This window comes from Nelusetta ayraudi, unplaced genomic scaffold, assembly GCF_046127955.1.
Source record: "Nelusetta ayraudi isolate G7.1 ecotype Tasmania unplaced genomic scaffold, CSIRO-AGI_Nayr_v1 ptg000027l, whole genome shotgun sequence".
Taxonomy (NCBI): Eukaryota; Metazoa; Chordata; class Actinopteri; order Tetraodontiformes; family Monacanthidae; genus Nelusetta; species Nelusetta ayraudi.
In genome coordinates, this window is record NW_027466077.1 from 2,274,362 (window position 1) to 2,300,551 (window position 26,190).

A 26,190-nucleotide genomic window follows, 5' to 3' on the forward strand; every position below is an offset into this window, starting at 1 on the left:
ACGGCGGGCAGTCGTCGGGAGTTCAGTCTTTCTTCTTGTACTGCGTTTCCATGACAGCTACCAGTTCCCATAGAAACGGGATATCTGTGCACTTGCAATAAATAAAAAGTGTGTGCAGTACAAGGTGCTGTTTTCTCTTTTTTGTGTGTGTGTGTGTGTGTGTGTGTGTGTGTGTGTGTGTGTGTGTGTGTGTGTGTGCGTGTGCGTGTGCGTGTGTGTGAGTGTAACACTACTCCAAACACGGAGTTAGTGTGTTTCTGTGTTTTGTGTTCGTCACCTCCTTTGTCATGGCTCCAAACGGACAGATTGTCTCGCATCCCGACGGCAGATGGCTCCTGCCGTGGTCAAACATTATACCTCATACCGTCCTACCTACGGGCACGCGCACACACAACTTCTACGCAGCGCTGTAATCAACCCAGTTTTCACAACTTCCAGAGGAAAACCGATTATGTAATTGCAGCTATTATAAAGCCGTTGTTTTTTTCCCTCCGTAACGCCGCAGTTCTTCACACACGTCCCATCTGTTGTAATGTGTGTGCGTGTGTGTGTGTGTGTGTGTGTGTTTGAGCAGGCTGTTTGCTGTTGATGTGGGTGGATTAGCCTCAGGACTGCAGTGTACTGGAGCGGCCCTGCTTGCCTGCCGACGGACGGACGGACGGACAGACGGACGCACGGCTCCAGCGCTGCCTTATTTGGCGTCGACACTTCCCGTTGTAGCAGCGGCCGCGCGGCTCACAGTGTGGGAGGCGTCAAGAGAGAATGTGTGTGACCTGAGCGGAGAGAGAGAGAGAGAGAGAGAGAGAGAGAGAGAGGACCTGGCGCTGCTGCAGAGCTTCATCAGCTCGCTGTCAGCCTCATCCTCACCAGGTAACTAGGTCCACCTGTGTTTCCATGACCCCTAGAATTGCGCAAAACCTAAGTATGGCAATAAAAAAACTGGTCATGGAAACACCTTGGAAAAATCTCTCAAATATGGCTGAAAGGTTTTGACGCTCTCACGAGGAGGTTTTTGAGACGTATCGTATCCACATAGAGGTACATTGCCAAACTGTCATGGAAACACCTTTTTTGCATCTACACGTCATCGTCATCGTGACGTACGATACCATTTTCACTCCAAGTGAAAATTGGCGCCTTATGTTTGGACGGAGGAGGAGACGGAATATTGTCTCCTGATGATAGCAGCAGCAGCAGCAGTGCTGCTCCAAAAACACAAAATGTTTTGTACCTCCATCCTCCTCAAAGTGGAGTCTCGCGGGACGAGATTTTACCAGGATTCCGGCTAATGCGCTGCACACCATTCAATGGAAACACCTGCAAATCGCAACAGAAAAACTGTCGTGGAAACGCAGCTACTGACGAGGCTCGCGCTCGTGATGCACCCGAGGAGTTTTCTCGATGATGAGATTTTGTTCTTTCACGCAACTTTCTTTTGCATTTTTTTTTTTCCCAGGATGCACTGCTACAACAGCCCATAAACAAAAGCTGTGAGCTGGACACTCACCGCCAGTGTTGATGGTTGTGGTGTTGGTAGTGCTTTCTCAGAGACACTGACTCATGCACTATCTTTAGTTTGGCTGTGGTTGTGTGTGTTATTTTTTTTGACGTCAGCCGTTTATAGATCCGATGTCGTGTGTGTGTGTGTGTGTGTGTGTGTGTGTGTGTGTGTGTGTGTGTGTGTGTGTGTGTGTGTGTGTGTGTGACACTTAACGCCTCCAACACACGTGTCATGTGCATACTAGCGCTCACACACGTACACACAAGCGCGCTCATGCTCACATTTAATATAATGCCAAGGCGTGCTGAGGTCTCAGCTGTGACCTGCCAGCGGTCGATAGACCAGAGTGTGCAGCCGCTGTCAGGATTTTTCTTGTTTGTTTCCCAACTTTTTCTCTCCGGCGCCCTGAAGGCACACTGCTGAACAGTAAGTGAGATAGAATTAATTGGAATTTCATTGACCCGTTTCCAGCCACTTGTCAAAACTTGTATGTTTTCATCGGTTGGTTTTGAGCTCCTGAAAATATTTCTGCAAAACGGAAATCATTGGTTCTGTTTTGCTGGTCGTGGACGGAGGGTCTCGGGCGGGTCCCTCGCTCTTCCACGAGTCGCCGCCGCTCCCTCGCCGGCACTCGTCCCAACTCTTAATTTTTAACGTGTTGCTTCAATCTGTCGTCTGTCAGAGACGCTGCAGCAGCGAACACATGCTGTCCTGATGTCGGAGACGTGTTCTGTTCTGAGTCTTGGCTCTGATGTTCTTTTCATTTGTCCATTATGCTTTAAAAAAGGGGAGAGGGAGACTGACGGGGGTCAGCGTCCCCACAAATAAAGGCTGAGTCTGTGGGCAAAGGCCACTACGTCACTGTCAGGCGGTGACACAGCTGAAACGCTTCAACTCGGGCTGTTAACAAATAACGTTTACACTCCTCCTCCAGGGCTGGCAGCAGCTTGTCTCTGCACAGGGCCGGCATCTCCATAGTGATGAGATGGAGAAGAGGAGGAGGAGGAGGAGGAGGAGGTGGGTAGAACGTAAACTGGGTAGAGAGAGAGAGAGAGAGAGAGAGAGGGAGGGAGGGAGGGAGCTCAGGCAGAGACATGTAGGAGATGTAGTCTGACTGCCGCAAGCCGAAGGAGGAGGAGTTGGTGAGCGCTGGAGATCTGCAGAGAGTCAGAGGAGGTAGAGGGGGAGAGACAAAAGCTGGCGGTGAGCGAGGAGTGGAGCGCGTGGCTGAAGGCAGACGGAGTCGAGCAGCAACAGAAGGAGCGAGAGGAGGAGCAGCGGGAGGAGGAGGAGGAGGCGGAGGAGAAAACGGACGGACCTGAGCACTGAGAGAGCCGAGCAGCAGCAGCAGCAGCAGGAAGAAGGAAAGTGAGCAGAGGGAGGAAGAAGCCTGATCAGGTCCTGAGGTGGGTGAGGAGAGAGTGAGGGACGGGGAGGAAGAGGAGAAAAGCGGGAGGGGGTTTGGTTTGGTTTGGTTTGGTTTGGTTTGGAGGATGAAGGAATGTAACGTGACGGGGAGCCGCTGATCCTTTTGTTCTCCGCTTGACGCTTGCCGCTTGACGCTTGACGCTTGACGCTTGACGCGCCTCGGCGGCGGCCAGGCTGAGCCGATTACAGAGCAGCCAGCCGTCCAATCAACACTGCTGACTGGGCTAAATTGCTGGCCCCGCACGCGCCTCTATATATGTGTGTGTGTGTGTGTGTGTGTGAAGCAGTTGAGGTTGATGTTTTGCGTGCGTGCGTGTGTGCGTGGGAGTCTCATCTTGACTCACCTGCAAAGGCGCTGAGGCAGAGTTGGCTGCAAACTGCCTTTGTTTGACAAGTTTCATAACGCGACTCCCAGCGGCGCCCGGCGCTCCGCACTTGTAGCTACTTCTTCATCATAGAGAGTGTGTGTGTGTGTGTGTGTGTGTGTGTGTGTGTGTGCTTGTGTGTGCGTGTGTGCGAGCAGAATTTTGAACCCGACCAACACTGCACGTCGAGGACTTTTTTGTTGCGTTCTTCTCTGAGCATCACAGCTGCTGCTGCTGATGATGATGATGATGATGATGATGATGATGATGATGATGCAGGCTGAGTTTTTGGTAGATGTGGTGAAAAGGCAGCTTAAAAAAACAGGTAAAAAAAAAAGAAAAATGCTGCTGCAGTTGCACGCCCTCGAAATGCGACTGCTGCCCTAATTTGTTTTCTCTCCTCATTTGCATGCGCTAACATTCTGTTAGAAGATGAATGTGGGACAACAGAGTTTTTTTTTCAAAGTACTGGGAAGCGTCGGTGGCCTCCGCTGAGTTCACACCGGACTCCGCACTAGTTAACGACTTTCGAAGCCTTTTCAATCGCGGGACGCAACCTTTGAGCGAAGGCAGACGGGTTCCAGCCGGACGGCAGAAGAAATCGACTCGTGTGGATTCGTGTGTTTATTCTTCTTCACCCCGGACGCCCGGCGATGGATCACGATCCCGCCTCCTGTTCACGGCCAATCGTGCGCAGCCGACTCGGGCTGCTGTTGCATCGACGCTGAAGCGTTTTGATTTTTGTTGCATCACATTTTGAGAGCGGCTCCCGCCCGCTCCGTCGACACCTTGATTTCGTCACCATCAAAGGGCGGCCGTGGAATCAATCGCAGGCTGTTGACGGTTCTACTTTTTTTTTTTTCTCGTCTTTTTTCTTTTTCTGCGTCATCCGGGCGATTAGTGCAGAGTTTATTTTGCAAGTGTCGTGTCTTTCCCCGCTCCCGACTCTTAAAAACACAGCGTTGCTCCTCCTGCAAGGTCCTGCAGAGTCGCAGCAGATCTCAAAGTTAGGCGGTGATTTAGTGCGAGGCGAGGAGACATTAGCTGCTGCTGCTGCTGCTGCTGCTGCTGCTGCTGCTGCTGCTGCTGCCGCTGCTGCTGCGTGGACTACAGTGCAGTTGTCAGCCTGCTGGCTCGCTGCTCCACTCTGAACTTTACAGCTGAAAGGTCGCGGCAGGCTGCGGTCGCTCCATCTTCTAAGGTTTCGGGCCAACTGTTATAAACCTGTATCAGGTTGATACTGCGGGACGCTGGGACTCACAGCCACTGTTTACATCCCATACAGTCTCTGTACTGGGTCTTCAACCGTGAAAGAGATTATTTGTCCTCTAAAAACTCTAAAAAATTGTGAGTGCTGCATGTTTTGGAGAGCTCCCAGCACTCTCTGCTTGTCAGCTACCAGTGTGAATGTGCTTCTGTGCAAAAATAATTCTGTGGCTCTTTGCCCCTGACTGTGCATCTTTTGCACCCTTTTGGCCGACCCAGTCATGTGTCCGTGCAGCTGGAGCAGAGCGCACATTTACACACTGCACTCTGCCAACCTTGACTGTTTGTCACGTCACGTCATATGTGACTTAATATCATCTAACATCATGGCAATAGGTGTAAACAGTGCACGAGAAGAGATGAACACACAGAGAGAACACATGCTTAAAGAAAATACAAAAAAAACGTTATTGATTGAATGCGTTTACACAAGCAAAAGGACGAGTTGTTGTGGCTGCAGGGCCGTCGATAAATCGTTCTGTAGGTGCAACAGACATCAATCATTGATAATTAATGACGGCAGAGCCGATCAGCATTTGCTGCCGATTGGCACCACATCAATCAAAGCTGACTGGACTGGACAGCGGTTACATTTGTATCTAATTATTCTCACCTTTTCTTCAAGTAATTTAAAAAAAGGATTAGTCTTTAAAACTTGTGTACGCTCCCCCCCATTCACACACACACACACACACACACACACACACACACACACACACACACACACACACACACAGCCTGGTGCTGTAGCAAAGCTTCAGCTCCTCTGCAGAATATAAACGGGTTGCTTCACAGGCCTTTGAAGTTTATTAATTAATCCGAGAAAAATATCTCACTCTGTTTCCTCTCACCGTGTTGAGAGTTTGCTTCATGAAATCTCTTGTGTGTGTGTGCCTGTGTGTGTGTGTGTGTGTGTGTGTCTAATTGCTGAAGAACACAGATCCCGTTTCACCAGTGATACTGCAGCATTTGGCTTTTTGCACACACTCACACACGCACACACACACATGCGCGTGCACGCACCCCTCCCTCCAGTCCCTTCCAGTCATAGTTACTGCTAGCCTGCTATTAAAGGAGACTGTCTCCATGAAGGCGGGCTTATTAACGCTCTGCCCTCATTGGCTGCCTGGTCTCGTGGCGCTGAAGCGCGCCTCCTTATTGGTTTTTTCCAACACATCACCCTCACCGGCAACTCTCCTCCCTTGTCAGGTTGCTAGGTAACCAGCGGCCTCGAGTTCCCCCTCCTGTGTTGTTGTACGGCTACACTCGTCTCTGTTTGTGTGTGTGCGTGTATGCGTATGCCATGCATGTGTGTGTGTGTGGACACTGTATACTGTACACTGTATACCGCTTTGGGCAAATCAGTAGCGGAGATCGAAACCCGCAAGCTCCAAACCCAAACACGCAGCTATCAAAAGGAATCAGGACAGAGGTGAAATCTCATTTATTTTCAATCAGCTGATAGATGGCACAGATTAACCATTGCAGGTGTTTAGCAGTGTGGGCGCGCACACACACACGCACACACACACACACACACACACATATATAAATATATATATACACTACCAGTCAAAAAGTTTGGACACACCCTATGATTGTAACGTTGTTTCTTTCATTGTCATGGCTATTGACATTGCAGTTTCTCACTGAAGGCATCAAAATTATGTGTGAACAACCATGGAATTATGGAGGAGACAATAAAAGTGTAAAATAACTCAACACGTTTTTATATTTCAATTCTTCAAAATGGCCACCTTTCATAAAAAGCATATATAATGCTTGTATATTTGATGTCTTCAGTATGTATCTGTAGTGTAGAACGTTGTAAAGATAAAAAAAATATGTATGACAAGGTGAGTCCAAACTGATTATATATATATATATATATATATGTACAAAAATACACACATATACATACATGTTAAATATAGGAAGAGAGAGACAACAATATAGGACCTTTGTGACGTGATTTTGTTTGGGTAAGTCACGTCTGTTTGGTCCAACACAGTTCAGTAGGTCTAATGTGTGTGATGACTCTAACCAGCACTCTGCTGATTTAACAAGTCTTTGATTGAAATTCAATAAGAATACAGCGAGCCAGATTAAACCTCATAAATAACCCAGAGACAGACGCAGCCTCCATTCCCCCTCTCTGGCAGACCAGATGCAGCAGTCAGCTGTTTATTGATCAGTGATACAATCCAGTTTGACCCCTGGTGCATTGTGACCCGACCGGTCGTGCGGCGCTCAATACGCTCCTTTCTTGGAAGAAGTGAAACCACAGCGGCGGCGCTAGAAAGCCCACCCCCACTCCTCGCGGTGTTCTGAGGCCATCTGGTAATATCGGAGAGGTCGCGACCTCGCAGCCTGCAGGGGGGGAGAGCCGGCCATTGATCACACATTGATACCGAGTCTGATGGAGGAGAGGAGACGCACGCGAGAACCACGTTGGAAGACGGGCCAATGGCGCGCCGTTGCTAAGGCTGAGGAGGAGAAGAAGAAGAAGAAGAAGAAGCTCTGGAGTGTTAAGAGCAGAGCGTTCTCGTTTTACTGGGCCGACTCACACTCCCCACCCCCACTACCCCCCGGCCCCCCTGACGGTGTGTGTGTGTGTGCTTCCATAAAGCTCCCATTCTATTTGCATAACGCGGTGAAATCCAGGACAGAGTGGGCAGGAGCGCAGAGGTGGTGGAGGGGGAGGAGGGATGGTGGAGCGGGGTGACTTCAGGTCAAAGAACTCCTACAGTCGGTACAGGATGGTGAGGTGGGACTTTATCCCCACACGGTGAGCGAACAGTCGGGTTCGTGGTCCAGTGAGCCCAGCAGCTCCCAGTGCAGCTCCCAGTGCAGCTCCCAGTGCAGCTTCCAGTGCAGCTCCCAGTGCACCTCCCATCAGGGAGAGAGAAGGAGAGAAGACTCTTTGTCTCCAAGAGGCAGCACATGTCACTTTTTTTTCTCATCCTCACTTTTCCTGCGCCAAAGAGGTTGTCGGCTGGCAGGTCCACAAAATGTTAGTTGGTTGTTTTTTTGCATTTGCATCACACTACGTCCCTTCTTGATTTTTGCGCGTATCCAACGTTGGATAATTTCCCAAGTGGAAAAGCAGCGATGCCGCACGGAGGGACGGACGCCGAGCATGTGAACGTATGATCTCTGCTCTGATGTGAGCAGAGTTGAAGCTGAAGAAAGAGGATGAGGAGGAGGAGGAGGAAGAGGCGCTGCAGGAGCGTTAACACTTCCCCCGTCGCCACGTCGTCGTACGGCCGCGGTGAATGTAATTTAAATGCAAATGGTGCAACACTGCAGTCAAGCATCAGCCAGTCTCTGTCTCTGTCCCTCTCTCTCTCTCTCTCTCTCTCTCTCTCTCTCTCTCTCTCCCTCTCTCTCTCTCTCTCATAGTGAGAGTGTGAGTTTAACTCTAATTGCCGGGTTGCATTTAAATCCTCACTCATTCAGGGATAACAATATAATCTTCCTCCCCGAGCTCCTAAAACAGCTGTGTGTGTTGCCGTGTGTGTCTACACATCCACGTGCGTGTGAATTTAATATATTTATTTGTGTGTGTGTGTGTGTGTGTGTGTGGGAGGGTGAGTGCTGCGGCTCTGTGTTGCCATGGCGACTGTTGAACTTGAAGCTGAGCCTTCTACTGTAGTTGGAGTAGGTGCTGTTGCGTAAGGCAAAGAGTAGCACACATACACACAGACACACACATGAGGTGATGGTGATTACCCCAGTTGTTCAGGTGTGTACGTGTGTGTGTGTGTGTGTGTGTGTGTGTGTGTACATGATGAAGCAGCAGCAGCAGCATGTGGCCTGATGTCGCGCTCCATCTTCTCGGTGCATAAAAAAAGGCACTCGCGCATGACGGTGAATATTTCATTAGCTTTATTACACACAAGAACGAACAGGTTTTATGGTAAAAGCTCATTCTTACATAAGCCGATGAGGGATGGGGTTTAAAAATTAAACTCCTCAATTAAAAATTTATTATCAATGAGATGTCACTGTCAATGTAATAATATATTTTTATTTTATTTTATTAAATAAAAACAAAATCAATCAGTCCTGAATTTGGGGTTGTGGTGCAACTCTAGAGTTTTACAACAGCCACCAGTCTGCACAACTCAACTAGCCCCTATTTACTGATTGGTTGGTTGCACTTGACCCATCTTGACCCTCAGCACTCACACCTCAGCACTTCCTGTCATCTCTTCTTTCTGTATGTCTCATGCTTTTTTTGTGTGTGTCCTGGTCAACTACCATCAAGCCATTGCAATGACAATCAGACATAGAATGTACAGTTTAGGTTTAGTCTATTTTATTGCATCTCTTCCAATGTGAACGAGGCAGAGTGCTGGTTATATATATATATATGTATATATATATATATATATATATATATACATATATATACACATACATATATACTCACATATATGACCCAGTCGGCCTGGGACGTCTCCTGCAGGGGGTAAAAAATAGCGACAGACGGAGTTAGTGTCAGTGTCATTGATGCCGCGTGTCTATTAAGGGCTCCTCCGCGTGGGAGTAAATGTGACGGAGGATAAAGATGAGTGAGTAAAAGTCGTTGGAGGCTGCATAATAATACGGCAGTCGGTCCTGCAGGCCGCCAGTCGCGGCTGCAGCCGCACTTTCCCGTTGATCCGACTGATTTCAACAATGAAACGCACTAATTTCAAAAATGCACTTTTTCCATGTTTACTTGCACGACAAAAAAAAAACGAGAAGGAAGAATGTTTAGCATCTTCTTAGTTCAGAGTAGTCGATGTTTCCTCAGTATTTGCACACGCTGACGATCACTGGTGCATCTTAGCTCATGCACACAGGCACAATAACCGAATGTGTGTGTGCTGCAACATCTTCTCATTTGTGTTGCAATGTTTGGACTAAAGGATAGACTGTCGGGAGAATCATTATGTTCACAGTGAGGCTTCACGTGGAGGCCAATTATCACCTTTTGCCCTACAAGCAATCACACACACACACACTTTCCACACATTTGCACGTAGCTTCTTTGCTGAAAGGCCTCAGGAGGGAGCTCCACTACGAGCGGCCAACGGTTAATTGTGCACTAAAAGCCTGGATGGCAGAAGGTGCAGCCTGCGCAAACAGAGCTGCACAAGGCCTCCATGTTCTCACACGTCCCTTTAACAGAAAGAAAAAAAAATCAAGCTCGGCAGTAACTGGCACCGTCAGTAGGCGCCTGGTAACCGCGGAGACAATGAGCCCTTTCACTGGAGTCCAAGTGGTGAACGTGTGTGGACGTCGTCCCCCATTGGTGCAAACCGCCTGCAGGGAGGCAGCAGAATCAATATGCTATCGCACATGTTTCATCCAAAGGGTTGCAGCTGAAATGACACCCGTCGGTGCCCAGAATGTAGAGGTAAAACAATGTGATTGGCTTGTGTAAAGCATCATTTGCACCGCTAATTATACTTGTAGCGTACTGACACGTAAAAATAGGTGGGATGAAACAATTAGCTTCACAAAAATGTTGTGTAAACTTGACCAAACTGGTTTGGAACTCTGTATTTGGTTGAGCGTGTCGCTGTCTTGTGACTTTGCTTTAGGTGCTCGTGAAGAATCTGGAATCATTGTTTGGTCCCGTTCCACTGATGTGGAGCTGTAGACTTTTTTTTTTAAATAAAGGCACAAGTGCCAGCTTGAACACACTCCACTCCCTCCATTGTGTAATAATCACGATAGCATAATGTACACATGTGCTTCAGGCTGTTTTCATGATGAACCCATTGCTTTCAGAGTGTTTGATGGCACACCGCAGTGTTTTCTGCTCCTTCTGTGGAGCCGCTTCCTGGATGGCAGCGTTGCCATCTGTCTGAGGCTCATGACGATGCTGATGATAATCTGTCACTTTCGCAGATATTATCTCACCATTATCCAGTCTGAGAGCCTTTTCAGAGGCCTGTCCCTTCAAACAAATTCAGCTTTAAATGTTGCAAATTAAAGGGAGAACCTGCAGCTCTCTCATCTCAACCATCAAATCTCTCTTTGACTATAGTGAAATCTTTAAAGTCATAGTTTGTAGGGTTTTGTTTTTTATACTATTTTATAGTTTGGCAGATTAAAATGTATTTTCCAACTACAATTTTTTCCCCCACCTGTCACATAAGACATCCAAGCAGTATCAAACCCACGGAGGAGAGCGGCCTTTTAAATAAAGCTACGTTCATCTTCATATTTTACTGACAAATGCATATTTGTTCTTTTAGGTATTGAAGATCAATCTGATTGGACACAGAAAAAGGATCTTGGCATCGTTGGGGGATCGACTACACGAAGACACTCCTCAAAAACCTCCGCGGGCCATCTCCCTCAGAGTGAGTGAACATTTATTAGCGCGAAGCGTGAGGAAGGCCTCGGGCAGACACCTGCCCAGAGCTCACTGGGAGACACAAAATGGCCGAGCGAGCCAATGCACTCCCTCCCCTGCAGCTTGTCCAGGTCACTAATGGCCAGGAAGTGTTTGTTCCACCAGTGCTGCTGATAAGAAGCCTCTTGCTCTTTGTTCCATTGAGCCAAATAGATATTTTCTGCCTCTGAAATTAGACTGACTGACAAGTTTGTGCATGTTACAGTACACTTCTTTAACAAACACAGCAGCAAAATCATTGACAACACAATTACCAGCTCAGTGGTCTAGTGGAACCAGCTCAGTCTCTAATGGTAGCGAGCGCCCTGTCTGGTAGGTTGTGGGTTAAAATGGTCCCCATTGCCTCCCTGCTCGGCACTCAGTTTTTGAGGTTGGAATTGGGGCCGCGGGGGGGATTCACCCAATGATTCCTGGGCGCGGCACCGCTGCAGCTCACCACTTCCTCAGGGGATGATGGGTCAAATGCGGAGGACAAATTTCGCATCCTTCAGGATGTGACAATCACTTGGACTTTGACTTTAAAACTAGCTGTGTTTCCATTACCTCTAGAGTTGCACAAAACCTAAACATGGCAATAAGAAACTGCTCATGGAAACACCTAAACTTGGAAAAACCTCTCAAATATCGCTAAAAGGTTTGTAAGCTCTCATGAGGTGGTTTTTCCAGGCATATTGATACATAGAGGTCTTTTGCAAAAGTGTCATGGAAACACCCGTAAATCTTGCGGGACAGGATTTTACGAGAATTACGGTTCATGCGCTTCGCTACCATTTAGTGGAAACACCTGCAAATCACAATTTTACTTTGTTGAAATTTTAGAAATATCGCTTTTAATTTTGCGAAAAACTGGAGTGGAAACGCAGCTAATGACAATACCAATGGAAACTAGTGAGCCTTCGTCTTAAAAAGAACCGCCTGTTACTTGCATGAGTGGCTCAACACCGTCCTCACAATCCCTCGCCTCCGCCCCAGGAGCCCGGCGGAAACCACACACCCCCCCAGCTCAGCCCGTCGGTGGGCCAGGCAGCGTACACGGCGGGGGTCCCGGGAGGATCTCTGGACGTGCAGCACCTCATCATGCAGGCGGACGCGCGGCGCCGACAGCGCAGCAATGACAACTACTTTGAGGACGTGCCGCGATCCAAGTTGGAGCGACAGATGGCCCAAGTCAGCATGGTGAGGAAGGGAACTGGGGAGGGCTGGAGTGGAGTGGAGTGGATGGAAGTATGAATGGAGGTAGGGAAGGTGTGATCAGGCACGCGCCCAAGTATTTGCGTCCAATCTGTGTTTCGTTGCCGTGACAGTGAGTGTGACGGGCGTTTACCATAAAACTTCAGAATTACATCAAGATGCGTACTGCAGTTTGTCTTTTACTATGAAGAGTTATAAATGTAATGAGACTGCCTAAAGTGTTTGCTGTGCTATAATCTAATTTATACAGTACAAAAAGAGGTGGACATAAGTTGTTTGCAAAGCTAAATTGCAACGTTTTTCTTCATTGGGTACCATATGTCATGCTTTAATACACAAAACCATAAATATCAAATGTCTTTATATCTTTTGGTCCATTTGTGCATCAGATCATTCTGCATGACTGACTTCATCAGTCATTATTTGTTCAAGAGAAGAAGTACTGGAGTAGGATGATCCTGTCTGTCCTTTTTAAATAATGTCTGGCACTTTTGCTTGAGAACATAAGAAACTGGAATTAAACAGAATTGCACTGCAGCTAAGTGTATATCATACAAGAACTCTATTTTTACTTCAATTAAAAATTTCATACACACATTTTCACGGTATGAACTTAATGTGTAGGGTGAAAGAGTCACGTGCAGGCCCTCATGTCACGACCACTCCTGCACTATCCTACCCGCATCCTAATTGTGTGATTGGTTGTTGTTGCAGGCAGGCGAGTGGTGTGAGCCCATCACACTGCGTCCACCCAACGAAGCCACCTCTTCGACTCCAGTGCAGTACTGGCAGCATCACCCCGAGAAGCTCATCTTTCAGTCTTGTGACTATGAAGCCTACGTGAGTCGTCACATTTCAAGATTATTTATTGTCATTATGTGCACATAACAAAATTACATTTGAGGGCGTTCTCTGCTAAAACTCTCAGAAAGAAACAAAAATAAGAAAAATTATATTTCAACTGTGTGGAGTTTCAGGCTGGATGATTGATGGAGGCAGGGCGAATCCTCCCACTGATGTGAAAATCCTGCTATTGTAAAGACTTTGAGGTTATAGATATTGACCAAAAGTTCATGTTCTGAATTTAATGTGATTACTTCATTGCTGCATAGAAAGGAAATGGGCAAAAAAAAAAGTTGCTTTATTGCAAGTCCTGTTCAAGAAAAGACATACTTTCTAGTCCTGCTCTAGAAAAGGATGCTTTCCAAGTCCCACTGTAGAAAAAATGGCCATTGAAAAGAAAAAAGAAAGGTGGCCAAAAAAGTTGCCTTTTGGCAAGTCCAGGTCTAGAAAAGAATGCTTTCCAACAAGTCATGCCCGAGAAAAACCTTTTTTTTTTTCTAGAGCACAGCTTGTTGGAAAGCTTCTTTTCTAGCACAGAACTTGGCTAAAAGCAACCTTTCCCACTTATAATATAAAAGAAGAAGATAGGTGACTTAAAGCATTTTTTCTCTAGAGCAGGACATGCTTACTAGTAAGCAAGCTATTTTATTTAACTTATTGCAACTTTAGGATACAGCCATAACTAAAAGGCTGCAGGCTGCTTGACTCTTTTTATTCTTTTTCTCTCCTTTTTCCCAGTACCTGGGCTCCATGCTGGTGAAGGAGCTGAGAGGAACAGAGTCCACGCAAGACGCTTGTGCCAAAATGAGGGTAAAGCGCATCACAACACACCTTCACTTCCACTCCTGATGTTAAAGCGTAAACCTTGGATTATAGCTTGAATAAAGCTTGGCCACAGTGGGGCAAGTTGCTTCAAAACATCAATGCACTTGGTTTCACTAAGTGCTTCTGAATGTCTGCCGTAAAACTGGGACACGGTCTCCAAGAGCCCTCACACTTGCCTGAACTTGTACACATTTATAAAATATCATGGCTATGGATTAAGTGTCTGGAGGGATTTATTTTTAATAACTTGGGCTCAGTGGCTCCGTGACACCCAGCGCCATTCTTTACTTCAAATCACCTCACGCGTTCCGTCTCCTCTGCCTGCTGTTATCTGTCCTCCCGCTATCGTGTCTTTGCTCATGGCTCGTCTCGCATTTTAGAGAGACACCGACTCGCCCTGCCTTACTTCCTGCCTTACTTCCTTTCTCACCCCTCGCTGAGCTGCTGCCTCACCGTGAAGATGGATTTTAATATTAATGAGCCGAGCTTTCTCCACCTCGTCCTCTTTTCTTCTACCTATTCATTTTGACACATCAGAGGGCAAATGTTTCCCATCCCTCCACCTCTTCAGCTCCACTCGCCTCCCTGACTTTGACACACCTCACTTGCGAGCCAGCATTATAATTAAGTGCAATAAAAAGGCACATTGACTCATTCTGCCTCTGCTACCTTCCTCCCTTCATCCACTCAACGGCGCCTCCAGCATCCCTCCTTTCATCCGTCCCGCCACTATTCCACTCTGGATTTTTAAATCCTGACTTCAGAGCCCGCAGCTTAAATTCTGCCACTAAACCCATACGATGTTTGCCAGCCATTTTTTATTTATTTATTTATTTGAAGTTCTACCTCAATCTGACAAGTGTGAGCCACGGCAGCAACCTGCTGTTAGCCATGAAGAAGTGGGGGAAAATGTGTTAGTTGGATGAGGAGACAGTTACAAAAAAAAGAAATGGATGCTGGGAACTGAAATGTACTGCAGAGGTGGAGCTGTGGAAAAAAAAATCCACACTCACTGTAATTTATTCAAATATATGACAGTTTCTTGGCAGGCACATCGGCAGCTGGGGTCCCTCAGATGGCTGTAAATCACACGCTTCTCTCCTTGTAAATTGCTACACAATGAGTTTTTAAAGGCAGGATTGGTGTTAACATGAAAAATGTGTCCAAGGAGAGAAGAAGAGGCACCTTCTAGGTGCGGAGATGCAGTGGACTGAGCCAGACGCAGTTCATTTTATTAGGCTCTTCACAGCTTCCAACCTTTCCATGTGATCACACTGTGGATTGTTGAAAAGCAGGACAAGTCAACTTTGAAAAGCTTGATCACTTTATGGTTTGGCTGTTAATCTAGGCTGTGCTTCCCCTCACACGACTTGTAGCGTAACCGATGTGAAAAGTTTAATTTCTATTCCAAGTGCGACCAATTCTGTTCTTGTTAATGTACATGGAACTCCTCTGATGTTGCTGACACCTCTCGTCTTATTCTAAGAAGTCGACGGAACAGATGAAGAAAGTGCCAACCATCGTACTCTCAGTGTCCTACAAAGGTGTCAAGTTCATCGACGCCACTAACAAGGCAAGTCCCCGTGGCCGCTCTCTCCAATAACACACAAGGTCGAGCTGTGAGCCAGCCTCAAAAAACAAAAACAAACCCCTGCAGAGAAGGCTGGTTTGACTGAAAAATCAATACACAAACAAAACACAATCACGCAGTTATGGGTGAAGGAGAACGTCAATAATACCCCCCCCCCCTCCCCACCCCCCCCCAACCTCCCACCCCCCCAAAATAAAACAGTGTGCAGAAAACATTACAAAGAACATTTGAGCAAATTTTAACAAGATAATAATTAGACTGATTATCAATGTCTGCCGCATCCAGAGTGACATTTAAGTGAAGGTTTCGAGACCACAAAATGATTTAATGAGTACGTGTGAATCTGTCTCCCTGGACGTCGCACTATCAGAAAGGCGACAGTTAAACACCCTGCTGAGACGTATAAATGCATAAAAACACGGCACTATTTAAGGGCTGCACCTTCAGTTTGTGCTTGCCTGCGACACGCAGCAGCTGCACAGACAGAGAGGAGAGCTAATAAACACGCTTGTAAAAAACATCATCTGATAAGCCTGTGGCTGAGACGCCGACAGTGTAAACCACCTTGCTCAAAGTGGGACACGCTTAAGAAACACTTGAAGGATAATTACAAGCTGCTGACTTGCAAAAACATCAACAACAATAATAAAGTTATGCACAAATCAGCACTCGCACGGGGCGGAAAGCTGCATAATCTGCATATAATCTGAATATTTTTTACTTCACTGCTTGTCCTCAGGCAGTAAAAAAAAAAAAACTGTCGTAGACGTCTCGGTGTTCAGACGCGTCACTCACCTGACACGCCTGCTGCTGCGAGGTACAAAATGCTGAATAAGACCCACAAACAGTTTGCTAAAACACCGTCAGTCAGATGTTTCTAAGCGTATTGATGTAGCACAGACAGGTGTCTTGTATCTCTTTCAGCGCAGCCACATTGTAGATAACGAAAAAATAACACTGACACCGTTGAAATAAAATATTATTTTAGCTTCTGCAAAAACTTTCTCCTGCGGCTTTGATATTGTCAAACCCGCAGCTCAGAGATGTGCTTTAATTAACGCAATGTGATGTGTGAGAGTTCCCCTGCGTCGCTACCAGAGGACAGATTTAGACTCTGAGGCACCACAAAACCTGCTCAAATCAGAAATTGCTCCGCAGTGATTATAGTTTTGCGGTGTGTGTGTGTGTGTGTGTGTGTGTGTGTGTGTGTGTGTGTGTGTGTGTGTGTGTGTGTGGCGCGCAGCATAATAAATCAGATTTGTTTTTTTCTCCGCGAGGCGCCTCGCCGAAAATAATGAGCAGAACCTTCGTCTGCACCTCTTTACCCGGCCGCCTCGGTCCTCCCCCTCCCTAATTGACTCCTCCCTCCGTCCCTGCAGAACATCATCGCGGAACACGAGATCCGGAACATCTCGTGTGCGGCTCAGGATCCCGAGGACCTGTCGACGTTTGCCTACATCACCAAAGATCTCAAGTCCAGTCACCACTACTGCCACGTCTTCACCGCTTTCGACGTGGTCAGTGCCTTGAAAAAGAAATGCATGTTATATATTAATGGGTGTTTATATGTTATGTATTTATATGGATATCTGTGTAGCAATATTTGGCAATATTTTGCTACAAACTGAAGAAAAGGTGAAAAGGAAACGAAAAAGCTTTTGACTTATTTTTCAAACGATGTGCAGGCTTTCGTTATGCGTTATTTATTTATTTATTCTTTCTTTCTTTCGTTTCAAAATAAATTGGCTTCAAAACTCTTCTTCCCACCCTCTTGTCAGAACTTGGCCTATGAAATCATCCTGACCCTGGGCCAGGCCTTCGAGGTGGCCTACCAGCTGGCGCTCCAAGCCAGGAAGAGCGGCCACGGATCGTCGACGCTGCCCGAGAGCTTCGACAGCAAACCCAGCAAACCCGTCCCCAAGCCTCGCATCAACATCCGCAAAACTGTAAGCAGCGCCGGTGCACGGCCGCGGCAACGCTCCAGGGGGGGAAATCCAACTTCACACCGCTTTGTGACCGTAGTTGCGTTTCCATCAGCCCTTGAATTGAGCAAAACCTAAATATAGCAATAAAGAACTGGTGATGGAAACGCCTGAACTTTGAAAAACCTCTCAAATATGGCTAAACGGTTTTGACGCCCTCATGAGGTGGTTTGTCAGACGTATCAGTATGGAGGCACGTCACAAAAGTGTCATTGACACGTCAGCGGACATGACGTATGCGGTCACGTGACCATTTCACTTCAAGTGAAAATGGCGCGTTATGTTTGGACGGAGGAGGAGACTCTAGTAACTGTACTGTACTGTAAAATTTAAATAACGCTTTTATTTTGCGAAAAACTGTAACGGAAACGCAGCTACTGATGCGACAAAAGTGCTTTTTCAAGTCTCCAGACTGAATCTTTTCTGACTGTTGCAGTTCTCCGAAACTCCACTTTCTTCACTTGCTCCAAACCCACCCAGCGTTCCATCAGTTGTCCCATTTCCCCTGGAACCCGTCCAGGACTTCCATCCCTCCGCCCCGATTCACCCTCTCCATCTCTCATCCCCGCTCAACTTCTCGTTATCGGCCCTCAGTTTGGGGCCGCTGGGATAATCCCGGCGGTGCTTGTGCGCTTGCTTGCGTGCGCGGCCGCAGAGGTGTCGCTGGATATTTGATCCGCGAAGCATTTGTCGGGGGTTCGGTCCTCTGGCGCGGCGCGCTGATTGATGAGGCCCGTTTGCCCGCAGTCCTGGGGGAGACTCGCTTGGCCTCCATGTTGTTGTTGTGTGAGTCTAGCGTGTTTTGCGGGTAAGAAGATAAGAGAATTCCCACACAGTGCAGCCGGTGCAGCATCGACAATTCATTTAGTAACATTTCGGTCCATGAGCTGCTCGTCAAACAGGCTGCAGCGTGCAGGTCTCGCTGAGTCCTGGACTGAGCCGCGGTGCGTTCAGTGTGTGGGCCAATTCTAACCGAGTAAACGACGTGGTACTGTCGAACTTTATAGAAACTTTATTGTCATTGACATGGTCGACAACGAGTGATCTTCAAATAGTTTGCCACAGATTATTTGTTTTTTGAAAAATAACAAACAAGTTATTAAAATAAATAAAATAATAATAGTAAAAAAAATCATTTTTTTCCTTCCTTTTTTAATCCGAAATGTAATAGGAGGAAGCAGAGCTATCTAGTCCTTTCCTAATGTACATATATGTAACATATATTGCAATTACAAATTCTAAAAAATGTAACACTCAGCAGTTGTCACATTCGCCTTCTCTTGTATACCTTGAAAAAAAATACATATTTTTTGCACATTTTTTTTAAATTGGTCTACATTTATATTATATTTTCTTTGAGACCATTACACAACGCCACACCACAAATTGAAATACACATACTTTTCATATTTGTACGAGCATAATGCTGTTTGATGTTTATGTTCATCCACTGCACTGCAAAGTATCACCTGACAGTACAGGAACACTGTGAGCTACTCAGTCGATGCCCTACTTAGGAATAACAACACAGGGGGGAAACGTTGTATTTTATAATTTTCTTACCAAGATGTTGAATTATAGTTAAAATGGAAATGACCTGTTGAACATCTTCTCAGAGAATCCCAGCCAGCCGACTCAAACTTAGACAGAAAACAATGAAGTCAAAAGATTATTTACTTTGTTTATTTGCCAAATGACTGACATTAACATTTTAGTAGTAAACAAGTTTAATCATTTTAAGATTTCAACAACATTTGAAAGACTACATGACACCATTCAATATTGACAGCACATCGCTGACTCTGCCAAGCAGCTCTTTTCATTTTCAGCTAAAACCTGTTTTGCTGTTCTGAGTTTTCCACCCCTGGTTTGTGTTACATCCCCCACAGTTGGACCCACGGCTTTTCTTTTGTTCCTCACCACACACGTTCGCGCCACCAAGTCTGTTTCGACCCCGCAGACTGCCGTTAGAACTTTAAAATAGTCACGCCAACCTACTTTGCACTTTCTACCTCGCTACACTGACACATGGCGGCACTTGCGTGTCTGAAGGGGCTCGTATTGTGTTACAGCGACGGCCGCTGCGTCATTTACATGCTGTGGCGGCGAGAGAGAGAGAGAGAGTGAGAGAGAGAGAGAGAGAGAGAGAGAGAGAGAGAGAGAGAGAGAGAGAAGAAAAGCAGATGGGCGGGACGGTGCCATGTTCCAAAGTTAGGCCGAGACGTGAGGAAAGATGGAGTAAAAGAGATGAGGACTGAAACACCCGGCAGCATTTGTCTTTGCCCTCCTCCCAGAGTTGCGGATGACGGCACTCGTGCAGTGACGTGAACTTCTTATTTCTGCCCCCTGTTGTCTTTCATCCATTTGTCCGCCTCGCGTGTGTGCGTGTGACACAGTGAGTGGCAGGCTGCACTTAATATTCTGGCCACCTGCCATCCTGCAGCACCTCTCGAGCTCTCCGCACAAGCCCTAAAAAACCCCAGCATTGCTTTGTCCTTTTCCGAGATCGAGACAAAGTCAAGAGACTAGGACGAGACCAAGACTTTATATATCAAAGACAAATAACAACAAAAAAGGAAAAAAATGACGAATATCTTTTTTTAAATTCACGTTTGCTTCTAAATGGAACAGGAAAATAAATGACCTAGGAATAAGCGGCGGTGTCACAAACAGAGCGTAAAACGGCAGCAGCTGGATTCTTTTCCATTATTATCTGTCATCGCAGTGTTGGCTGAGTCTTGACCGGTCTTGATCAAAAACCCTGAGTGCGCCCATCGAGACAAGACCGATTAGAAGTGCCTTTCGAGACGAGAACGAGACCCTTAGAAAGTGGTCTTGGTACCAAGACCAATCTGGAGGACTGCAACACGAGCGTGTCAGGTGGATCGTCGGCCAGTTTGAGCGACTTGCGTGTGTGAGTGCAGGCGTTTCTAATCGGAACATTTGAAAAGATGATAAATGGAAAGCATTGTTTTTGAAGTGGGCTGCGCTTTATACTTCATAAAATGTACTGGCACACTTTATAAACGTACCGAGGCCGAGTCTCGCAGTAGCTTGGCTGTGTTGCAGTGACGTCGCCCCACCGCCACCGAACACCACTTTGACAAAGTCTGCACAAACTCTGCCCCCTGTAGGTCATCATGCCCCCCTCCAGCCGCTGGTCACTGGGCCACATTTACACCCCCCACCGGCCTCCTCTCCACCCTCCTCTTCCTCCCCCTCGACTCTTCCACCTCCCCCACAGAGCTCAGTCACAAGTCTCGCACACTTTTCCTCCTGACTCCTCTTTTAGTCGTGGAGAGGCGCTGCCACTGCCGTGCGTAAGTCTTTCCCATTTCACTCCGCCGCCATCACCTCAGTGACCCATTGCATCCTTGTTTGTTTTGCAGTGAGAGTGTCTCAGCTAATAGCGCCATTGTCATTAATTATTAGTATTAATTCCGACAGTTGGAGCGTCAGCCACCAAACGGTAGATACAATCCTCAGGTTTGCTGCAGAAAAAGAATGTTGTGGTCAACAGCTGGTAGGTTGGTGAGACTGGTAGGTTGGGGGTTAAGATGGTCCCCATTGCCTCCCTGCTCGGCACTCAGTTTCCGAGGTTGGAATTGGGGGGTAGATCACCCAATGATTCCTGGGCGCGGCACGACCACGTCCTCAGGGGATGATGGGTCAAATGCGGAGGACAAATTTCACATCCTTCAGGATGTGACAATCACTTGGACTTTGACTTTAAAACTAGCTGTGTTTCCAATACCCCTAAAATTGCACAAAACCTAAATATCGCAACAAGAAGCTGGTGATGGAAACACCTAAACTTTGACGCTCTCGTGAGGAGGTTTTTCAGATGTATCGACAGAGAGGTATGTCGCAAAAGTGTCATGGAAACACCTTTTCGCATTTACACGGCAGCAGATGTGATGAACGGGGTCATGTGACCAGATCACTTCCAGTGAAAATGCCATGTTATGTTTGGATGGAGGAGGAGATGAAATATTTTTTTACAAAGTAATCAAAGAGAAAAATGTAACAACCATTCTTGACCGCAAACGTAAACAAACAAAAGCAAACTTAATTCTCGTAAAACATCTTGTCCCGCGAGATTTTACATAAATTACCGCTTATGCGCTTCACACCATTCAAATGGGAAACACCTGCAAATCGCAATTGTAACTTTGTCGAAATTTTAGAAATATTGCTTTTATTTTGCAAAAAAAACTGTAATGGAAACACAGCTAGTGACGATGAAAATCTGAGGTACCGTCGTGTAACAAAAATGTCTCATGCAATCAAAACACTGTGGATGTAGATGAAACTCAAAGATGCCAATAGTTATTAGGAAAGAAAAATAACCTCGTCACGACAAGTTTCACTCAGCAGGGGGCGAGGGTGAAGTCGGGGCTCATGAAAAGAGACCTAATCATTTAATAGTGCAGCATTGCATGGTTTAGACTGGGCCACAAACACATGGATGCTGCGTTTGGAGCGTGGCTGTCCCTGCTCGCACAGCGGAAATGAAATTATTGGCAAGTGTCAGTTAATCCAGACCTCGTGAACCCCACGGCTTTATGGGTGGATGAAAACATTCGGACACACGGATCTCGGCGAGGCTCTGGAATGGTTACTTTGACAAGCATGTTTACCCCACCCCACCCCCCCCCCTCCTTTTTATGAGATTGAAAGTGTGTTTGACCCTAATCCTGTAAAGCACATAACAAGATGAAAAGGTCTTGCTGGGGCAGTGTTAGAGGATCGAGAAGTGGATTAATAATAAGTTTGAGCCGCGGTTGCCGGGGCAGTGTGTTGGAGGAAGATAAGAGGAAGGAGATCAGCAGCTTCTGCTGCATGAGAAGTTCTTTGCTTTCACGACACATTCAAGTTTTATTGGGGTTGAATTTATTTTACTGTATATGAATCGGTTTTAAAAGAAGCGCGACGGAGAGAGTGATTTGGTCTTGGAGTCAAACAAGAACTGCTGCCAGACTTTACAGGAAGTGATCCGATGTGAGAACATTTGGATTTAAATTTAAATATGCGGGGGAAAAGTCAGCGGTGTCTGTTCGGGTTCCAGTCTGTGTCGTAACTCCCCTCTAATATCTGACTAATGAATGTGTTCCTATTGCATTACTCTGAAAGCTGCACATCTTTGATTCAGAAGGACAGTTTTACTAACCAATGTCTTTTTTCCCCCCTGCAATTTTAAAGTTTGATATATTGATCTTATACCTGCAATTTTAACCATTGTGTTTGAATTTTTATTCCAGTCCTGGCATTATTTATTTGCTTGATCCTCGTTCAATTGACAAAACAATCCAAAGTTTTGCACGTCGGATGCATTTTCTCAACGCATAAACAATTTATCAAGATGCACTACCAGTCAAAAGTTTGGACATGCCTGTTTCTTCTTTATCTGTACTTCTTTCTACACTGTAGATGCAGACTGACATCAGATATATGACCAAGATATGTGGATTGATGTGGCAAAAGAAAAAAAAGTTAAATACCTAAATATGTTATGTTCTATATATTTGATCTGAAGGGTGGCTATTCTAGATCATCTAAAATTAGGGCTGTCAGCATTAATTGCGATTAGTTAAATACAATCCATAACATCAAACGTCAGCCTTTTTGTCCCTTTTACTAACCCGTAGTCCGCCCACCTGGCCTATTATGGGCTTAAAACTGCCTTGAAATGCAAAATAACAGAATTTTACACATGCAATTCAAACCGCGATTAATCGCAGTTAACTATGAAGATTCTGCAATTAATTTTGGTTCATGTGTTGATTCATAGTTTTGATGCCTTGAGTGACAATCTACAATGTAAATAGTCATCAGAATGAACGAAAAACCATTAAATCAGAAGCACGTGTCCAAACCTTTGACTGGTAGTGTACATCTTCAATCTGAACTTCAGCTGAACACTAAACTCACTGCGTCGCTGACTTTGAATCCCTCCTGCTTCTTTCAGATGGAGCAGCCGTCCATGGATCAGAAGGGCCACGCTAACGTGCCGTGGATTGTGGAGCCGGGTCAGGAGGCCAAGAGAGGAGTCAACACCAAGTACGAGACCACTATTTTCTAACATCCACCCCCGCCATGTCCACTCCTGTGTGTGTTGTGTGCCTTTCAGAGGGTTGCCCTGTGCTGGGGCCCCGCCCGGAAGTTGGGCACGAGCGACGCACGCCGCCGTTGTGTCACCTCACCGGCTGAAATATCAAAAAGATTTAAAAGAAAGAAAAGAACAAAAAAGAAAATCGACGAACAAAAAAAAAAAACAACTAACTAAAGGCCCCGCCCCCGACCCCTTTCCCCGCCTTCCCCGTTAGCTGAGCCTGCCCACTTGCATGATGACGTTTGGCGCTGCACTATCTCTCTCTCTCTCTCTCTCTTTTGTTTCTGCTCCCCCCTCTCTGGCCTGGGCCCCATCATCCTGCCTGCAGGGCTGGCGCATGACTTTGAACCCAGGGCTATGGTGCACTTCTCTGTCTCCACCTGTAGGGGGAAACCTTTTTTTTTTCTCCTTTCTTTTTTTTTTGAAACGTCCTGTTTGTCGGTTACTTAGCGGTCATCTAGTCGGTTGTTCTCTTTCCAGTTTGTTTGTGTATCTATTTTTCTTTCCTTCCTGTTGATGGGCACGACCGTTTGGCTTCGTCTCTCTCTCCTTGATTTCCCTCCTGACTGCCTCCGTTCCCTCGTCCCAAAAACATTTCAGCCCTCTTTTCGCTGTGTGAAACAGCGAGAGCCGTTCGCCAGAACGCCCCTGAGGCGCCGCCACAGTGTTTTAGCTGTCGGCGGAGCACAGGTCGAGAGCTGACAAACGAGGGATGTTGTCAGGAAGTGACAACCGGAGGGAAAGTTCAGATTTATGTTATTTCATTCTATCATTATTATTTCAATCAAGAGCTGAATTACAGGAGAGGTGATGTAGCACAGTCCTTCGCCGACTCAAACTGGTTCATCCCGCAGGCTACTAGAATGTATTTCAACTTTCTATTAAATTATTTTTTTGAGAAAACTAATAAGCTTGTGAATTTCTTTGACATACTTTAAAACTTGACCTGTGCTATCGAAGACGTAGGAGATTCTGTTGTTTTTAAAGCGGCCTTTTTTTCCAGCTCGTGTGTTCGGAAGTCATTGAAGCACATGTAATTTCTTTTACTTTTTCTAACCCAGATGGTTAAAACCAATTTTATTTTAACTTTTTTTTGTTGGGGGAGGGGGCGGGGGAGAGAAAGTACGTGAAGGTTTAAAAGGCATGTGGCTTGTCTGACGCATGGTGGCCATCTTTTGGATTTGCTGAGCAGGGAGAGGGTGGGGGGGCCGCTGAGGAGCTCTCTCGATAAGTGATGTCATCTCATTTGCAGGGCAATGCCGGACGCTCATGTCTATTACTGTGGAATGCAAAGAATGTAGCCAGCCCTAAATACGGACCTTGTCACACACACAAAATGCAAAATGGACAGCAAAAAGGACTCCAAACAGGGATGCTACGAAAACAGTGTTTAAGGTTGACTACAAAAATGAAAAAAAAAAATAATAATCTTTCAACACGCTCAACACGGTGAACGCTCGACAGACATTTGAAATCCACAGACGCGAAACAAGACTGCAACTCGACAGATCTCGGTCTGCACTGAATGTACACTTAGTTTGAAAGCAGCCTCAACTTTCTGCAAACCACATCGAGATGAGTTGGGTGGTTTTTTGGGTTTTTTTTAAGGTGCCTGGGACTGGGAAGCAGGACCTTTGAACTTTTGGGACAGTCGCAGGGCAACAGAGGACGGTTTCGAAAATAGGCATGAGGTTTGAGGACATCTCTCTCTCTCTCTCTCTCTCTTTCTTTCTCTCCCTGTGTTTTTTTTTTTTTTTTTTACACATTTTCTTTTCTTTAAGTCAGATAATAATACAGAGATATATATGCACAAGCGTGTGTAAATGTGATTGGACTAACGTGCAACAATGCTCGAGACGCAGCAGGTGCGTCTCGTCGTCACGGGTGAAACCTTATGTGAACGAAAAAGCGCATCTGGTGTTGCGGTGGGGGAGGGGTGAAATGAAAGTATTCTATTGGTATTGCCCGACATTTTAATGTTTAATATGAGAGTATTATATTACCATGATGATAATGAATATTCTTGTGCAATTCTTGTCTACTGTTGTCTTAATGTTACATTATTTTTCTATGATTACGAGATTGAAAACTGCGCTTGAGAATGATGGCCATGCTTAAAAACAGTAATAACGGAAAGTTGACCATCATCACAGCGGCGGTGGCGGCGGCGGGAGTGAATGTTGCCGGTGGCTCGCTAACTCTTGTCAGGTCCAATCCTCCACCATCTCTCACGGGGCTCTACTCTTACCTAGCAGATGTACTATTTTAAAACGCAGTATTACTGTATTATTTGGATAAGACGCTATCCAACAATAAAAAAAATGTACATAGATATTTTGCCAACTCATTGTTCATATGTGTAATGTAAAGGATTCAAAGTAAAAAAAAAAAAAAAAAAGGACTTGCAGTACATGGCACTGGAAACAAGGTACCCGAAATAAAGGTTGGCTTTAAACCATGGCTAGATTGCAGAGGTTGTATTTTGAGTGAAACCTGAAGAACAGTATATTTGGTGACATCACTGCTGACCAACTTATGTACATAGGCTTGGGCTTCCAGCACACTGATTTTTTGTAATTTTGGCCATTATTTATATCCTTGTAAAGCACATGAAATAAAATATGACTTGTAAAAGCATAATTTATCCTCGCAATAAAGCTGTCATGAGTTA

General features: G+C 46.0%; 1 protein-coding gene across 1 annotated transcript in view; it reads left to right on the top strand.

Annotated features, from left to right (window-relative positions):
• anks1b (ankyrin repeat and sterile alpha motif domain containing 1B) overlaps positions 1-26,190 on the top strand; it is a 149,699-nt gene extending 123,509 nt beyond the window's left edge. The window contains exons 20-29 of the mRNA XM_076030124.1: positions 10,815-10,922; positions 11,948-12,151; positions 12,881-13,006; positions 13,748-13,819; positions 15,321-15,407; positions 16,805-16,942; positions 17,204-17,371; positions 20,542-20,664; positions 23,376-23,467; positions 24,772-26,190. Coding sequence (XP_075886239.1) covers positions 10,815-10,922; positions 11,948-12,151; positions 12,881-13,006; positions 13,748-13,819; positions 15,321-15,407; positions 16,805-16,942; positions 17,204-17,371; positions 20,542-20,664; positions 23,376-23,467; positions 24,772-24,820 — 1,167 coding nt within the window. The 3' untranslated portion in view covers positions 24,821-26,190. The remainder of the gene's footprint in view (positions 1-10,814; positions 10,923-11,947; positions 12,152-12,880; positions 13,007-13,747; positions 13,820-15,320; positions 15,408-16,804; positions 16,943-17,203; positions 17,372-20,541; positions 20,665-23,375; positions 23,468-24,771) is intronic.